The sequence below is a fragment of the Mytilus trossulus genome, chromosome 2 (genome assembly GCF_036588685.1).
Source record: "Mytilus trossulus isolate FHL-02 chromosome 2, PNRI_Mtr1.1.1.hap1, whole genome shotgun sequence".
In the NCBI taxonomy this organism is placed as follows: Eukaryota; Metazoa; Mollusca; class Bivalvia; order Mytilida; family Mytilidae; genus Mytilus; species Mytilus trossulus.
In genome coordinates, this window is record NC_086374.1 from 58188932 (window position 1) to 58207190 (window position 18259).

The 18259-nt window shown below is 32.1% G+C and overlaps 1 protein-coding gene across 1 annotated transcript in view; it reads left to right on the forward strand.

Moving 5' to 3' along the window:
* Positions 1-18259, forward strand: part of LOC134705893 (uncharacterized) — a 64296-nt gene that overhangs the window by 29209 nt on the left and 16828 nt on the right. Inside the window, exons 7-15 of the mRNA XM_063564608.1 lie at positions 1830-3165; positions 4784-4857; positions 5286-5384; positions 8271-9230; positions 10175-10387; positions 12105-12243; positions 13912-14078; positions 14647-14975; positions 16215-16433. Of these exons, the coding sequence (XP_063420678.1) occupies positions 1830-3165; positions 4784-4857; positions 5286-5384; positions 8271-9230; positions 10175-10387; positions 12105-12243; positions 13912-14078; positions 14647-14975; positions 16215-16433 (3536 nt within the window). The remainder of the gene's footprint in view (positions 1-1829; positions 3166-4783; positions 4858-5285; positions 5385-8270; positions 9231-10174; positions 10388-12104; positions 12244-13911; positions 14079-14646; positions 14976-16214; positions 16434-18259) is intronic.

Below are 18259 nucleotides of genomic sequence, written 5' to 3' on the forward strand. Positions count from 1 at the left end.
GTTCCGTTATTCCCATGAAACTGACTGCACATGGGAGCTTCTTGAGTAGAAGAAAAAGAAAGTTAACATTATCCTTTTACTTCACATTCCGCTATATAGATGATGACCTTTCACTTGATAAATCATTAAGTTAAGTGACTATGTTGATTAAAGCATCAACCACACCAAACATGAAAAAACAGATCTAATAATTGACAAAGGGGGTCGGTTGAGAACAAAAACGATGATTTCAGCTTCCCAATTGTGAACTTTTCATTTCTGTGAAGCAATCTTCAAGCAGCGTCTGCATATGGAGTATATATCTCATAGTTGATATGATATTCCAAAGCTTGCATTAATTATCAAAATTTCCTTGTCAGAGGGTTGCTGCCTACAAGGTACCAAGAGTTTCATGTGCTGAAGTTGAAATTATACCGTTGAAAATTTTACATACGCCATTATGATTTGGTTGACCGTTAGGGAATATCTGTTTAACAGATGACGACGGATATTATCCAGTTGATGTTATCACAATCCCGTTCTCTTTTCTCGAATGTGACCCAAGTAATAAGAAATGTTACCTGGTTTATACTTATATGAGCAACACGAAAGAATGACACATGTGGAGTAGAATCTGCTTACGCTACCAAAGTACAAGAGCTCGGCTTCGGTTTTCGGTTTGGTTCGTGTTGCTCATTCTTTAGTTTTCTATGTTTTGTTTTCTGTACTTTTATTTGTCTTTTCGTCAATTTTCGTTTTCTGATATTGCATTGTCGGTTTGTTTTCCACTTATGAGTTTAAATATCACTTTGGAATCGTTTCTCTTGCTTCGGTACACATCTGCTGGTTTAAGAATTCTATGTATGTTCTAAAAATTGTTATCATTCGTTTTCTCAGAATTAAAGATAAAGTAACGAACATATATGGGATGTTGTATTTCAATGTTTGTATCTATGTCAAATGAAAAACTTTTTTGTTCAGAAGAAACCAATTTCCAATTGAGCAAACGGTAATTAACCTAATTATCATATAAACTGGCTTCAATATTTATCAATTATGGACTTTTGACGAGGTCAATATGTTACACATGGACCTGTTCAGATTATTTTGACCGAGGACGAAGATCGAGGATCAATATAATCTAACAGAGGTCCATATATAACGTTACAAATGAGTGAAAGCATAATTTTTATATTACATATGTAAATATTGTTAGTTTTAAAATGATATTGACTTGATGTAACTAATTCTGGAAATGATATTGACTCGATGTTACTAATTTTGGAAATGATATTGACTCGATGTTACTAATTTTGGAAATGATATTGACTGTATGTTATTATATTTGGTACTATTGAGTCAATATCAATTTAAAAAAAGTAACGTCGTGTCAATATGTCAAAATACTGAAAATATATCCTACATCTGGATAGACTATACACTGTAAAACAATATAAAGACGTAACATGTCGATATTACAATAACAATTACATTTAATATTGCTAACACCATTTTCAAATGTTTATATTGACCAAATATAACAGTAAATGAGGGAGGGAATGGGTTGACCCAAATGACAATTTACCATATTATTTGTTATAGTTAACTCTCGCGTTAAATGTTTTACTTTATTTGCCACATTTGGTATGTGACCAATTGTATGGCATTTAAAAAAGTGAAAAATAAAAATAAGCTCATATGACGTTAACCGCACTTACTGTAGCGAGTGGAGATGACATGAGGAGAAAAATCTTCACAACCCTCTTGACTATCAACATCGGCCGAGCCTTGACTCATTTGCGATAAGTCAACTATATATTCTTTTTAAAGGTTAATAAATATACTTTCAGGAATTTACCCAACCTCCTTATGTTATTTACATGTAAATGGGACTCTAGAAGGCATTGTATTGAAAAGAAATTATGCTGAAATGAAAAATATTTCATCAACCTTTTCTAAAGGACATGGATTTACAATCAACCTGCAGCAAACAAGTGGAAATGTATCTTGTTCAATATTTGAGGAATTTACGGCAGCGAATAATAAGAAAAATGGATTTCAAATAAGTTCAGCAGACAAAACAACTGTATCAAAAATACTTATCTCAAAATGTAATGTGTACCAGAATGATGAAAGTGGATTCAGCGTACATGCTAATATAGAAACGGTAATCGAAGACTGCCTAATCAAAGAAAATAAGCAACGTGGTGTGTATGTAGAGCAGTCTAAAGGTGGAGATATTTTTATAAAGTCATCAACGTTACATAGAAATGCATTGTATGCTCTAGAGGTTCTTGCAACAAACAAAATTGTACTAGAATCCTGTATTGTGACAGAAAACAGTCAAACTAACTATTATTCATATGGTGCATGTAAAATAACACAAGGACAATTACCTATCTTAGGATTTAATGTAACTTTCCTGAACAACACATTTTCATACAACCAGAAATATGGAATTGATTTAGCTCAAACCTATTATACTTCTGGAAATTTAACTTTTAACATGAAGTTCAATAGGTTTAGTTTTGAAAGACGCGTTCTTTATTTTTATCGTAGTACTTACTATAAGTATGCTGCAAAAATAGACATTAGTCATAATATCTTCAACAACAACAAGGAAACATCTGAAACATTGATTAACCTTATCCTTAGAGATGAAGATTCAGTAGAACTAGTAGAGAACACTTTTATTAATAACACTGCAACAAATATTTTATCAATTTCTGTCAATCCATATTCTGCATATACTTTGTCAAAAAATGAGATTAGAATTTTTGAGAATATATTCAAGGATAATACTTTAACAGACTCTTGTCTAAATCTTAAATCCTACCATGTTGTATCAGTGAGTAGAAATACATTCATGAATCGTCAAACCACTGGTATGTGTGAACTGCAAGCCCCTGTTTTTGACGAGGCATACTCAATCAATGCCACACATAATTATTGGGGAAGCAGTAGTTTGGTGGATGTATTAAAGGTAGTGTGTGGTTTTGACAGATCAATGGAAAAAAGTTATGTGTATTATATGCCGTTCTCCACTAGTGAAGAAAATAATGACTTTGTAGCCTATGCTCAAGATGATTTTGATGTACAGAATGTCTTAGGTGGAGAAATCACAGGAACGTTTACTATTGAATACACGAAGGAGCCAAAGATAATTAGCCGCTCTTTATTTGTAAGGTAAAGAATGACTTTACTTTTAAAGCAGCTGCTATGATTAATGGGAAGGGGGATGGGGTCATATTGTTACCCCTTTTCATCTATAAACAAAAATATGGTTAGTTTACCTGAGCCGAGAAGTAAACATATTTTTGATATGAGCGTCACTGATGAGTCTTATGTAGACGAAACGCGCGTCTGGCGTACTAAATTATAATCCTGGTACCTTTGATAACTATTTACACCACTTGGTCGATGCCACTGCTGGTGGACGTTTCGTCACCGAGGGTATCACCAGCCCAGTAGTCAACACTTCGGTGTTGACATGAATATCAATAATGTGGTCATTTTTATAAATTTCCCGTTATAAAAGTTTGAATTTTTCGAAAAACTAAGGATTTTCTTCTCCCAGGCATAGATTACCTTAGCCGTATTTGGCACAACTTTTTGGAATTTTGGATCCTCAATGCTCTTCAACTTTGTACTTGTTTGGCTTTATAAATATTTTGATATGAGCGTCACTGATGAGTCTTATGTAGACGAAACGCGCGTCTGGCGTACTAAATTATAATCCTGGTACCTTTGATAACTATTTGAATAATACTTTGAAATGGATTGATTAAATTCTCAAATATTGTAATAAATAGATAAAAGTAAAATTTTACATATAGCAGTAGGATTTTCGTTCATTTCAATGAAATACTTTGCCGATGACTTAACAGTATTCAGTACAAGAGCTCAAATTCCTTGTTTTCGAGCACGAAGTTTTAATACTTTTTTTTTTTAATATGTGTACATCAAAGGTTTTAATTTAGTGGAATATTTTTACATCTTAGATTTTTCATTTTATGGAATACTGTTTTAAATATACCAAAGGAATGCCTCCATGTCTTGTCTTTACGCGTCACAATGGTACGGAATTGCACAAGTATCGACCAACTAAAGATAAAGCACAAACTGTACAGTTTGACAGCATTATTTATTATATAATTGTTTGCTAACCCTTTAGAAACACCAAAGACCAACCATGGATCCTGGATATTTTAAGGGGTTCGTTTTGCTCAATCTGCATGTTTATTTTTTAATTATGTGTTTTGCATACTTTTTTGTCTTTGATAGTTTTTCGTTTTTTGCAATTGTGTTGTCAGTAAAATAACTATTTAATTTCTATGACATACATTTTTGATTGAACATTCTTGTTCACCTTTTCTTTCATACCTAAAGTCACTTTCTATCGATATTCAACATGGTAACATTGTGACGTGTAATTTATCGCTACCCGGTATTTTTACTTCAGTACGATTTTTTTGTACTGGCCCGTACAGCTATTTCGTAGAGCATTACTTGTAGACAATAAATGCAAAAAAATATCGTACCTGCTATTTTTCAATAAAATTGTTTAACAGAGTACTACTACTTTCGGCATATATAATAGCAAACTGGATTTTACCACTACTTTACCTAAAATTCTTGTCTTTTATTCCGTTTAATCTTATTTTGACATTAACATGTTCTTCTTTTACATATTTAGGCGGCAGGCAGGTGCACATATATTGAAGTGACCCAACTTCCTTCAACATTTTTCATTCATGAATATATTTTCTATTTTTTTAAATTATTTTTTACAAATCATTTGCAGGACAAATGCCTCATTGAATATAGCAAATGGAATAAAGATGCACTTTGATGAGAAACGTGGGATATATATACAAGGTAACTTAAAGTTTGAAATTAATTGTACCATATAAACACTTATGAGAGTTCACAAGATATTCTTTCATAATTTTCTGTTTATTTACTTGGTGGTATCGTCGTAAAAAACAAGACCAATAACAAATGATGACATAGCAATACAAAATACAATGTGTGGTAGAAACATAAATTCGCATTTTCCCAAATATAGTTATTGTTTAACTACATTTCACGTATAATTTTTTTCGAGAACGAGGAACACTATCAAAAGCAAAAATGTACATGATTTAACATGTTAGAAACTTCATAGCTTGTAATAAGCGTGTAATATTTTCGAGTATATCTTTCTAAATTCGATGTCAAATGAACTTTGTAATCTGGCGAGGATATAATCATTTAATTTCAATAATTGTGAATATTACTCCAATAAATTATAAACTCTATTTCAGGTAATCTAAATATTGTAGCTGGAGAAAGTGAATCTTTGTTTACAAATGGATCAGATTCAAGTCATTGGTATGGTATTGTCTTTTCTTCAAAAGATACTGGTAAGTGCAGCTCTTCTCTCTAATTCTCTTATTTTTTAATTAAAGTCAAGGGGCACTATTTGAGCATCATTATTTTCTAAATCTATTCCTGTGTTAAGTGTGTATCCACTGTCAGTTTTCAGACAGCTATTATACAGCTACATTTAGTTTTAAAATATCGATAAGCATAGCATTCGTCCTCAATTTCTTACCTGCTGCAATACAGGCAAATGCTTTTTCTTTCAATATAAGGATATTGCCCCATTTATATATTACGTAATGTTAAATGACTAAATATTTACTGAGAACTAATTTGTTAGATTTGGTTTTACAAATAGCAATACATGGAGTCTGTTTCCAAATTAATGAACATTATAAACGAAATTAACTTTTTGTTGGTCATAAAACATGTAAAATTTCTAAAACTATCACACTCAAGATTTGTATGACAGCAAAGCCTGATCAATGATTCTTTGTTGGATAGTACGAACTGTGACTTGATTGTTAATGTTGTTTTCAAACATTTCAGTTTCATTGAAGATTATATTAAACCAAATTGCAATAAGTTTTTTAAATCAAAGTGTTTAACTTGTCAGAAATATTTACCCAACGGCTCAATAGTTATTATATTTCAGGGTTCATTAGCCGATAGATTGTATTGCTTATTCGACCAAATACGGGTTTCAGTCTTGGATACCAAGTGAAATCCAATTTTAGAGCTTGTAATGAATTTATTTAGATGAGAATAACATCATTGATACCATTTCTCTTTGATAAACTTGAGTGTTCTTCCATTCTAATAAAGTCACACACGCTTTTGGCTTTTTTTTTTTGGTTGATAAAAACAATTTCCGGCTTTAATCTGCCCATAAATTTAAACTTCAAGTGATACATAGCTTATGAGTTATTGTAATTGCTATGTTATATAAAAATCAGTATCAAACTGTGTCTCACTACAACTTGTAATGTGTCATTAATTCAGCCATTATTAATATATCTGATTATTTTTCACATGCACAACTGATACTGCTAAGTTACGTAATTGTTTTCCAGTAGTTTGTACTTTTCTATACCTGATCCTTTTGATAATTATGTTCATGTTTATAGCAACTGCATTTCTTTTTATAAAATTGTTCATCTTAGAGCAACAATTAGACTGTAGTGCTTACAATCTTTTCAATGTATTTCAATATCAATTTATCTAGACATCTGATTAAAACCCTTTGTGGTACTTATATTGTTATCACAATTAAATGGCTTATCGTATTTCAATATATAAGTTACACCATAAGAACCTTCAAATCATGCGTTTTTTTGAAATAAGACACAAAGTCTGATGAATGTGCTTCTTTCAACTTGTAAACCATGAAAATTCAATCAAAAAGTTCTATTAAATGACATTATTAAGATGGGTCATTTTTATAACTTGATTTTTTGTGTTTAAAAGACTTTGCAGACACTCAGCATTATTACGAAAGTCATCAATGATCCTCTCTTCCAGTCGGGTTGATTCTTTTTTGTACGAGGAATATTTCATACAGGTTCTTTTCAAGATGAATGAAAATAATCTAGCATTATCCTTTTACTTCATATCAAGACCTGAATACAGAAATTGACAGCTAAAGCCAGTTAAGAAGATAAACTTATTACAAGAATGAAGATTTCAGATTTCCAACTGTAAACTTTCTGATTTTTCTAGTATTATACCGGCAGCCCCAAACAATATTCTAAGGCTATTTTCCTTTCATGGTATCCTTGATGTAAAAGTACTGCTTATAATAGAAGCTATTAAAACAAGGGTTCTAGGTGTAATAGTCTTAGAACCTTTAATGAATGCTAACATTATATGATTGACTTTTACAATTCCATCATCTTCATGGAGCACTTTCTAGAGCAGCTTTTTTTACTTTTGTTTTATGTGGACATGACATATGTTACATTGTTAGATACAAAAAACATAAACGAGGGAATATTCCAGCATAGCAGTCCAAGAATTTATACGTCTCTGCACATACATTTTAGCTCACTTCATCAATATGACATGTGGAAGCCTTTTCCATTACTTGGAATCCGTCGTTGTCATTAGTCAATTTTTCGTGAGCATCTGCTCTGTGACTATTGTGCAAAGTTTAACTAAACTTAGCCACAATCACAATTAGGGTATTTAATTGAAACAATGTGTCCGATTACCACGCCTGCCTACCAGCATTGTCGACATGGCAATAGAACATACGGTTCAAATGAATAATGCGTCTGTTATCTTGAAAACCACTATAAATACATGAAATTTGACAGGCGCAAAAACTTTATCAATGATCATGATGATAAGATCTAACCTCTGCAAATGTTCAATGACATGGAAACTGTCAGGTGACCTTTTATGGGCGTTATTGTCCGTTAATTACGGTTTAATATAAACTTTCTCTTTTAGTTTTTGGCTATTTTCTTGAAAATTATAATTAAAAAGATAGAAAGTTAAAAACAAAAAGCACGAAATTTTAATAAGATAAGATCTACTAGCCGGTTATTTTGAGAAAAGTCGACTTCTTTGAGAGATTAGAAGTTGTCGCCCTCAAATAACGATTTTTATCCTTTTGTTTGCGTTTATGTCTATCATTTTAAAACTATAATAGATAGAGAGAATTCTAGAAACCAAAATTGAACCACAAGGCAAGGTCGACAAATAAGTTGATATTTATAAAATTATTGGTTAATCCTTTAGACGAGTTATTGTCCTTAAATGAAAAACTCACTGACCGTGCGAGACCCTCACTACCGAGACCCTCGCTGGAAGAGAGGGTCATAAAACACGCCCGAATAGAAGTTAATATCATTGTGAACCCATGTGTTTTGCATTTGTGCTTATCATATAAATCAATTTATTTTAACAATGTTGTTTTTTGATAGGCCAACTGATACTCCGTGATGCTTACATCAGCAATACTGATATTGGAATACAGTCAAAAGATAAATTTCTAGATTTGAAAAACATCACCATCAACAACAGTCTTGGTACATGCTTGTCGATGCTTTCAGGTGCCGAAGGCAAATTTGACTTTCATGGAAGTTTGTTTCAAAACTGTGTACACCATGGTCTTTTTCTATCAAAATATATAAATGCTTCATTTACTGGACTAAATATATCATCTTCATATGAGGGAATACAACTTATAACTGATCAAACTGGACATTTAACTGTGCATAATATTGGGATAAAGAATTCTTCACTGTTTGCAGTCCATGTAGAATTTAGACACCGTACTAATGCAGGAAATATTACGATACATGACATGAAAGTAACCAATTCCCAGACAGGTTTTCACCTTATAGTGGATAATTACTACTCTCATAACAGCATACAAATAAGGGACAACTCCTTTAATAATATCTCAAGGAATGCCATGGAAATCAACGTACCTCATTACCGAAGAAATTACTATACCAGTCAAAACGAAGCACAGAGGTTTGTTGATATTGGATACAACAAATTTACTGAAACCTGTGGAGTTACCTTGAATACTTGGGACAGTGTTAATATTAGTTTCCATGACAATGATTTCAAAGGAAGTTCATGTCCAACAATTGATAAATGTTTCTTCAGTATTTTTGCAGATGGATTCCGTGACATATCGTACCATGTGTTTGACATATTTACGAACAAATTTATGGGAATAGATGGTTATTGCGTTATAGAGTTAAAAAGCCACAGTCATTTTGTAAACCCTAAGGGAACAGTGCAGTTCAATAATCTCATCCTTAATAAAGTATCTCGTGGTGTAGTGGTTCTAGATACGTCATACTTTAACATTTCTCAGAACATCTTTGACAACCATGGTTCTACATTTGATTTCTATACTACTGGTTCTGGTATGTATTCATTAGGTATAAATTAACAGACGGTTATTAAATGATTAACAAATAGGTAAAATAATAACTTATACATGTTTTATAGTATAGTAATATATATATTTTTTTATGTGTGTCACGAATTGCGAAAGCAGTCTGTCAGCATTATGAAGTTTGTTTTGTATAAATCACCCCGGCTTCTATAGATAATCATGTCAGCTATGGTCAAAATATCTTAACCAATCCCTTCCTGAGCACGTGTGGTCATCTCCAGTTTTTGATGGGGTTCTTATTGCTCAGTCTTTAGTTTTATATGTTGTGTTTCGTGTACTTTGTAATTTGTGTAACTTTAATGTTATCGAAATTATTGAACCAATGCATACAAATATACTACACTTAGTCCTGTATGCACGTTTTCATATTTAAAATGTATCTATAACGTTGTATCGACTAATAATATTTCATTCAGTGGTTGTTGATCGTGAGCTAATTTATATACTATTAATTACTTTCGAGTTTCTGTACGAAGTTTACCGGATCGTTCACATTTCATGCATTTGTTAATCAAAGTTTTCCTTAACAGTTGGTAAATGATTGGTTATATTAAACTTGTTTTTTAGGAATCAGTTATTGCAATATTCCTTCCAGTGCACGTTTGTTTACATTCCTTCATCACGGTTTTGTACGTTTGCGCAGTGACATGGCCGAAGTTCTAACGATATGTCTCGTAGTCAGATCACTGCATATGGGAAAATATCTGCGAAATAGTATTCGGGAAGACAAAATTCGATAGAAGTACATATATGAAGATTTTGATAATATAAAGGATTTTCTTATACAAGAAGGATCACGTGCACTAGTTTAATAGTGAAACATATCCATTCAAATATATAAAACATATTCAACTTTTGTTTTGAATTAGAAGTTCCATTTGACTTAAATATGTTATAATTGCTGATTTGCAGGAGATGCAACTATTAATGCAACAAAGAATTGGTTTGGTAACATGACACTGTCACTGGTTTATGATAGAATTTATGACAGAAGACAAGACCCAAGTTTAATGTCTGTGACCGTTGCACCATTATTATTAGAATGGATATTAGATTGTTCTCTGGTAAACAACTGCAGCAATCAAGGACAATGTGTTAGCCCAAACAGATGCAGGTGTTTTCCAGGTAAGGGAATTAGGGATGTTTGTTTTTATTGAAGGTTTGGTTGTCTTATTAGTATTAAAATTGAAAGATGTGGTATATTTGCAAATAAGACAATCTGTCAGTGTCAGAACGATGTGGATATTGGCAACTTAAGGTCACTGTATGGCCTTCAACAATAGGTAAAACTTATACTGGAAAGTCAGCTACAAAAGGCCCAATTAGCTCAAAATGTGAAACTATTCAAACGAGAAACACCAGTGGCCAAATATTGGACAACAATCAACGAAAAAAAACCCAAATAGAACAGACAGCAACCATTCACAACCAGTGAATTTCAGGCTCCTGACTTTTGTCAGTCACCTAAAGTAGGTGACAGTTTAAACATGTTTTTGAACGCTGATCTATACTCTTAATCTGGGAAAGTTGGGTAACAACACAATATAAAAACACACTGTAAGAATCAGTTGCAAATGGATTGACTCATCAAATTTTTACAAACCACAAAAACAACTAGAATAAGGACAAAAGATACAAAATACCGATCGAAAGTTCTTTCAGTTAATGAAAATGAGTTCAAAGCAAATAACAACTAATACATAAATCAATATCTCCAACATAAATTATCAATTACTGCATATCGACTGTATAAGAACACATTCTCAAAAAAGCATGACCTTGTGCAATGACAATATTTAAGTACATTATATTGATGATATGACATAGGACCATTCGTTATTTTTTAGGTATGAAAAACAAAATAAATGTTAGTTCCGATAAAAGTAATGTTAAAAGATCTTACTACAATAACAAATTGATAAACTTCAAAAACAGTTTATTCAAATGATCAAGGAGTTTGCCTAAATCTTATTTGAATTAACAGGCTTTAAAAAAGCCACCACCGTAGAACAATAGGTTAAGGCGTTGTCAGTTTGTTTTAGATTTATGAGTTTGACTATCCCTTTGGTATCTTCCGTCCCTCTTTTAAGAGTTTTTTTAAGAGAATTGATCGGTTCTAATATGTTATAAAAGATAGTTTGTTCTTGTTATGAAATGTGTTTGCGTTATTGGTACCAGAAGTATGTACGTTTCAGTTACTGTAAAATGAAAACAGTTATCATATTGGTTAAACAAATGATAAAGTTCTCAGGTTACGAACAGGTATTTGTGCATGTCAATTTTGTTTGAGAATTTGTTTATGGGGATTATACAAAGGCAATCGAGATGTTTTGTTGCTTATTTACAATTTTACATCAATAGAGTAACACATACATGACATATGGAGCTTTAAATTAAATAATCATAGTTGATGATTATGTCTTAACTTGTAATTTTTGTATAAAAACATCCCATGCCATGTAAAACAACCTAATATAACAGAATGATGAGCTCTGCCTACTTAAGTAATTAGCGTATTGTTTTGATTTTGTGCATACTTTGTGCAAATGGTTATGCTTAAGAAGCTTACTTTATAATTTTAGCTATAAATGCTATATGACGTATACTTGATTTCATATATAACGATACTAGTTTTAGCTTACTAGACAATGTCTGTTAAAATTTTGTACCAACATATGCTTTTTAATTTGAAAAATAAGAAGTATAAGAAGGACTTCCCTAAAACATGCAACATGTAAAGGTCACTGGCTTTTTTAAGATATAAATTTTAAAACAAACAGCAATCAATTCATTATATGTTAATCGGAATTGGCTTTTTTCAAACTGATATCATATTTTGAAGGTTGGAAAGGAAATAACTGCACTGAATATGACTGTTCCGATGTGAATAATTGTTATGGTAATGGACGATGTGTTGGACCAAACAAATGTGATTGCCATTCAGGCTGGGAAGGTGAAACATGTATTATAGCTTCTTGTATGTAAGTATCAGACATAACCGACTATGACAAAGTTGTTATATTAATTTATGTGAATCAAAGTTGTTTTTAATCAGGATTTGATAGTGAATGCATACCTTCCTATCGCCTCAATAATGCCTTTAGAAGTTTGTCTCTTTTTAATTTAAAAACATACATCTAGTTACAACAAACTGGCTACATATTTAAAGAGTAATGGTAATTACTAATTGTTGTTAAGAGAAGCATCAATAGGTACATTTTGGCAATCACAGTTATATACCATGGCTCCAGTGCTTGCTTTAAAAAAATGCTTCTGGTTACCAGGTCAAGTGTAAGCAAATTAAAGTAATTCTTTTAAGTCAAGTTTTTTTGAACATTTGTTATGGTCACAGATCGTTCACAATGAGACGTCAAATCGCAAGGTCATCCTCTTTACTCACAAGGTTGCAGCTCAGATTTTTCAATGTTGGAGACATTACAATTTAAAATCAGAAAACAAAATTTCAGAACATACCAAATGAACAAATTCCTAGATTATCACCAATCACGACATTTTTACAAATATTTATAATAAAAAAACCGAAAAACTCAGCAATATAAAAAAGAAAAAAAGAAATATAATCTGATTTTTGTCGAGCCTTCGACTTTAGTCGAAAAAGCGAGACTAAGCGATCCTACATTCCGTCGGCGTCGGCGTCGTCGGCGGCGTCAACAAATATTCACTCTGTGGTTAAAGTTTTTGAAATTTTAATAACTTTCTTAAACTATACTGGATTTCTACCAACATTTGACAGAAGCTTGTTTATGATCATAAAATAGTATCCAGAAGTAAATTTTGTAAATGTAAAATTCCATTTTTTCCATATTTTACTATGAATGGACTTAGTTTTTTCTGCTGGGAAACATTACATTCACTCTGTGGTTAAAGTTTTTAGAATTTTAATAACTTTCTCAAACTATCCTGAGTTTGTACCAAACTTGGACAGAAGCTTGTTTATGATCATAAGATAGTATCCAGAAGTAAATTTTGTAAATAAATAAATCCATTTTTTCCATATTTTACTTTTAAATGGACTTAGTTTTTTGGCGGGGAACCATTACATTCACTCTGTGGTTAAAGTTTTTAAAATTTTAATAACTTCCTAAAACTATCCTGGGTTTGTACCAAACTTGGACAGAAGCTTATTTATGACCATTAGATTGTTTCCAGAAGTAAAGTTTGTAAAAAGATTACTCTGTTTTTTTCTGTAATTTACTTTTAAATGGACTTAGATATTCTTACAATCATAAAATAGTAACAAGAGGAATATTTTTATTGATTTTTTTTCTCATTATTGTTGAGCCTGTGATTTACAGCAAAAATAGGCGAGACACTGGGTTCCGCGGAACCCTTACAATTTTATAAAAGCCAAATGTTAATAAGCTGTGAATTCCTGAAACAATTGACTGACTTAACTAAAACATGTCTTTAATGGCGACAACTTAATTACAGGCTCCTGACTTGTGACAGGTGCAGAAGGAATGTGGTGAGGTTAAACATGTTTAAAAGAAAAACATAAATGTACAAAGGATATGTTTTACAAATGAACACATTTTGTTAACCATTAATCTAATCAATAAAATAAGAGACTTTTAAAAAGAATAAACGCACATATTTTTTATGTTTTTGTTTGTCTAAATCCCTTGCAGCGATGTTAAGAATTGTAGTGAGCATGGCATATGTCTGAGGCCAGGAGTGTGCAAATGTGCATCAACGTTTACTGGTAAAGACTGTAGTCAGTGTGTTCCATTACACTGGGGACCTTTCTGTAGCCAATGTCCAGATTGTCAACATGGTACTTGTAACCTTACAACAGGTATGTATTATATCACATGTAATTATGTTGCTTATTAATTTAACCTTACAATTTTTTTATCTTCATTTACATTTCATTTTGCCCTCCTCTACAGTAATTCCTATGTCTTAGCTGCTAGACATGTATAATTCTGTCAAGAGTAATCAAAAGTGTTGCAATATTTGAAGCAAAGAGAACATGTTTAACATTTTTGAAATACATTTTCCAATTATTGTTAATCACATACGGCATATATTATAACTATATACTGTGAAATTTCCTCTTGACAACTCACAATTGGAGCTTTGATTGTCCTCCAACAACCTTCCTGGTATATCGTGTTATCAAATATTGATAAATTTAGAAATCTGATAATCTGTATTTTTATTCATATTTATTTATACTGAAAATATGTTAGTTTGCTAACATGATAGTTCAACTAAAAATGTCTTCAATTTAATTCAAAAGTATCTTATTTGTTGTATGTATGCTATGAATGAGACCGAAGCACAATCATGTTTGTCCTAACCCTCTTATAAACATAAGTTAAATATAAGTGATAACTGGTTAATACAAAAGTTATTAATAGGTATGTGTGATTGTGTTGGTGTCAACTGGTTAGGCGACTTGTGTGACAAGTGCAGTGAGACTTTCTATGGTCCAGATTGTCTCCCCTTAATAATGGCTTTACAAGTAGTACCCAACCAAGGATCAGACAAAGGAGGTACAGAGGTTCATGTATGGGGACACAATTTTCCGGACTTGGTAGGGCATATATACTTTTGTAAATTTGGTTCAGAGAGAGTCAATGGAACGTGGAAGGCTTGGAACCATGTCACGTGTAGTGCACCACAGCACGAAGAAGGAAGTGTATTCCTTGAAGTATCACCTAATGGTACAGATTTTACAAATAATAAGGTAAAACATTTTACTGATTGGTATTTTATTGAATATCGAGAATAGTAGCTCCGAAAACAGAGGGTATCGTCTGTTACATTTTCGTTGTCTACATATATTGTTCTTGGTGAGGACTGTGTATTTGTAGGACTTACAACGTTTTTTCATTTACATGCCTAATTGTTTTCGTCATATTTTTTAAAATAAAATAACTATAGGTTGCACTTTGTAAATACAGCTGTTTCACAAACAACGCCTTTTTTGGGGAGATATATAATATTCATAGATAAATTATTTTGTTTACGTACTGGTTTCCATATATGATCTCTACATAACTTGTGAATGTTACCAGTATAATTAACAAAAAATAGCGGGAGCCTTGAATTCTGAGGGAGACCAAAAGTGCAGGTAGGCGTAGTATAGAATTTAAGTACAAGATTAAACTCTCAGAAGTTCGGGCATATAAATGTTGAAAATATGTCGCACAGACCTTTATTTAAAAGAAATAGTAGTGCATATGAGCTTGCCATTCTAGGATATATATTTTTTCGAAACTTCATAGAAAAAGCGGTTCGGTTTTAGCCGTAAAAGGAATTCCTATTGGAAATTGCATTAATTTGTCTATATTTCCAGAAATGCAACCTTAAGGGAGATGCAATTACACTAAAACGTTGTGGTAATGAATCTAAAAGGGTTGAAAAAGATTTAAAAAAAATAGTATGCTTTAAGCTGTCAAACTGAATTCAAGAACCTTTGAACATAAATAAACTCATCATAGATACCAGGACTAAATTAAGTATATACGCCAGACGCGCGTTTTGTCTACAAAAGACTCATCAGTGACGCTCGAATCTAACAAAATTAAAAAGGCCAAATAAAGTATGAAGTTGCAGAGCATTCCTAAAACTTTTGCCAAATACAGCTAAGGATTATCTTTAGTTTTAGTTAGGACATTGAAGTTGTCCAAAAAGCAGGCCGGTCCACTGTTTTAAATAGAAATTTTCAATCTCAAAACAGTTTATGAGCTTACTACCCCGCATTGTTCTTCCGAATTACAAATCAATGGTTTTCGAATCAAGAATCATTTTCATGCTATACCATGTATACTGTGTGGCCCATTTTCACATAAATTGCTCATTAACTTCCTGTTTATTGAACACGTGTAGTAGGAGTAAATATCATTTGTGAACAATAGCTCAATGTTCACCATTACATTATTTAACTGGCTTCCTCTTATGCAAATATTCTCATACATTGCAGATAATATTTACATATTATGCAACATGCCCACAAGGAGCCTGTGGACGCCACCTAGATCCTCCTAGAGGTCAGTGTTTGTTTGGTGGGTGTTCTTGTAATTTGCCATGGACTGGAAATGAATGTACAATAGAACTGTTAGCTCCAAAGATAATGCCACCAGAAGAATCTCAGTATATTGGAGAAGGAACAAAATATCAGTATAGCCCGAACTTGACTCAGGTTTGTAATCTAATACTTTGATAGAATGCATTTATTGCCTGATTTATTTTGTTCTAATTTAAGCCTTATAACATTAACAGTACCAATTTATCTGCAACATATATGACCCTTACAATAAATCATCAGACCTATCTAAGAAGGTGATACATTCTTTAATTGCGGGGATTACTTCCCTTGAGTTATATGATTAGTTTTCTAAATAGAGATTGTTTTATGTGGATTGGTCCGGAGTTTTCTTAGTTCTGTTTTGAGGAAAAGTGTTTGTCTGTTTGTTTTGTTACGTTCCAACATCGATAGTTTTACCTATTTTGTCAATCTGTCTGTCTGTCAACATTTATTGTGTCTCCATAAAAGAACAAATAGGAGACAGATGCAAATTTGTAATATTGTTGTGCATAATATGTAGATGTGCTTTTTGTGAAAATTTTAAAATTAGTCTTGTAAAAATAAAAACCTTTTTTTTTAATTTTCACAAATCTTGGGATATATTTTTGTGATTGCAAACTCTCTAAAAGTTTGAGTACAAGCCTCTCAATATTGAAATTTCAAGCTATCATTTACTGCTTCCGATGTTTTTGCAGCATTGAGGGTCTGATTACTTTTAAGTGCGGGATCATAAGCAAAACTTTATATCTGAAAATTTCGAATCAACTTTAAAATGGCTGGAAATGCAAACAGCATCGCAAGCACTTACGGACCTACTAAAAATCATATTTTATTCACATTATCCACAATATTTCATTGACCCCAAATGAATTGTAATAATCATGTACTTGCACTAAAACTGATGTATACAGTATAATCAATTTATTCTGAAAGAAAGAAACACATAAGAAACATGAGAAAAAAACACTATGTTCTAGCAAGAACGTCATCGAGAATGCTTTTTTCATAACCAGATAATCTTTAACTCTCTGTTCGCCTGTGAAATATAAAATAATGCTCAGACTAGTGTGAGGCACCCGAAGTAGGTTCCTTTTTGCTGGTTCAGCAAGTGATTTGCAATGCATACTGAATGATACAGTGCCCTTTCTCCGTAGTTATTGCTGGAGGTTCAAGGCACAAATTCGTCAAGAAGAGGACGATAGAAACATATTTATGGTATTTCAAAGATTAACTTATACATTTTTCGATTACAGAAATTTAGACAGGAATGCCTAACATCTTCCCATTTCATACCTTTCTATTCCAATGTGGATTAGAAAATAAAAACAAGAATTGTAGATTATCTGTAAAGGATTTGAATAGTAAAAAACATTTTTTGATGCGATATTTTTGCTCTCTGCAAATATGTATTGTTTAATTTACAAGGGCTGCCAACTGAAAATACTATATAAAAACCTGAAATAATGAAAGGTGTTGACAATATGGCGTTTTGTAAAAGAGTGAAACGTTTACATCCTTCGCATGTAACAGGCTCGTAGGAATTGAATTTTATTTACAAAAAATGTTCCCCTCCTAGAATAAAGTCGAAATATACAAAAGGGACATTCAAAGTCGAAAAATAAATTATCAACGCCATTGCAAAAAGTCCATAAAACTAATTTCAAGACAACTAAAGATTTAGCATCATTAAACCAACTTAAAACCGGGGTGAACTCAGAGGTATTCCTGAAGGGTAAGCAGATCCTTTCCATATGTTTTGAACTGGCGTGTTGGTAGGTATTCTTTATCATTAAGTCTTATAAGCTATGAAATGAATTTGAGGGATAAGTTCATAATTTGTTAGTTTTATGCACAATATTACTATCTATAACTTGACGTGAAACACACAATTTTTAAAACATTCCTGCTCGCTTAATCAAACTTTAATCATAAGAAGGTAA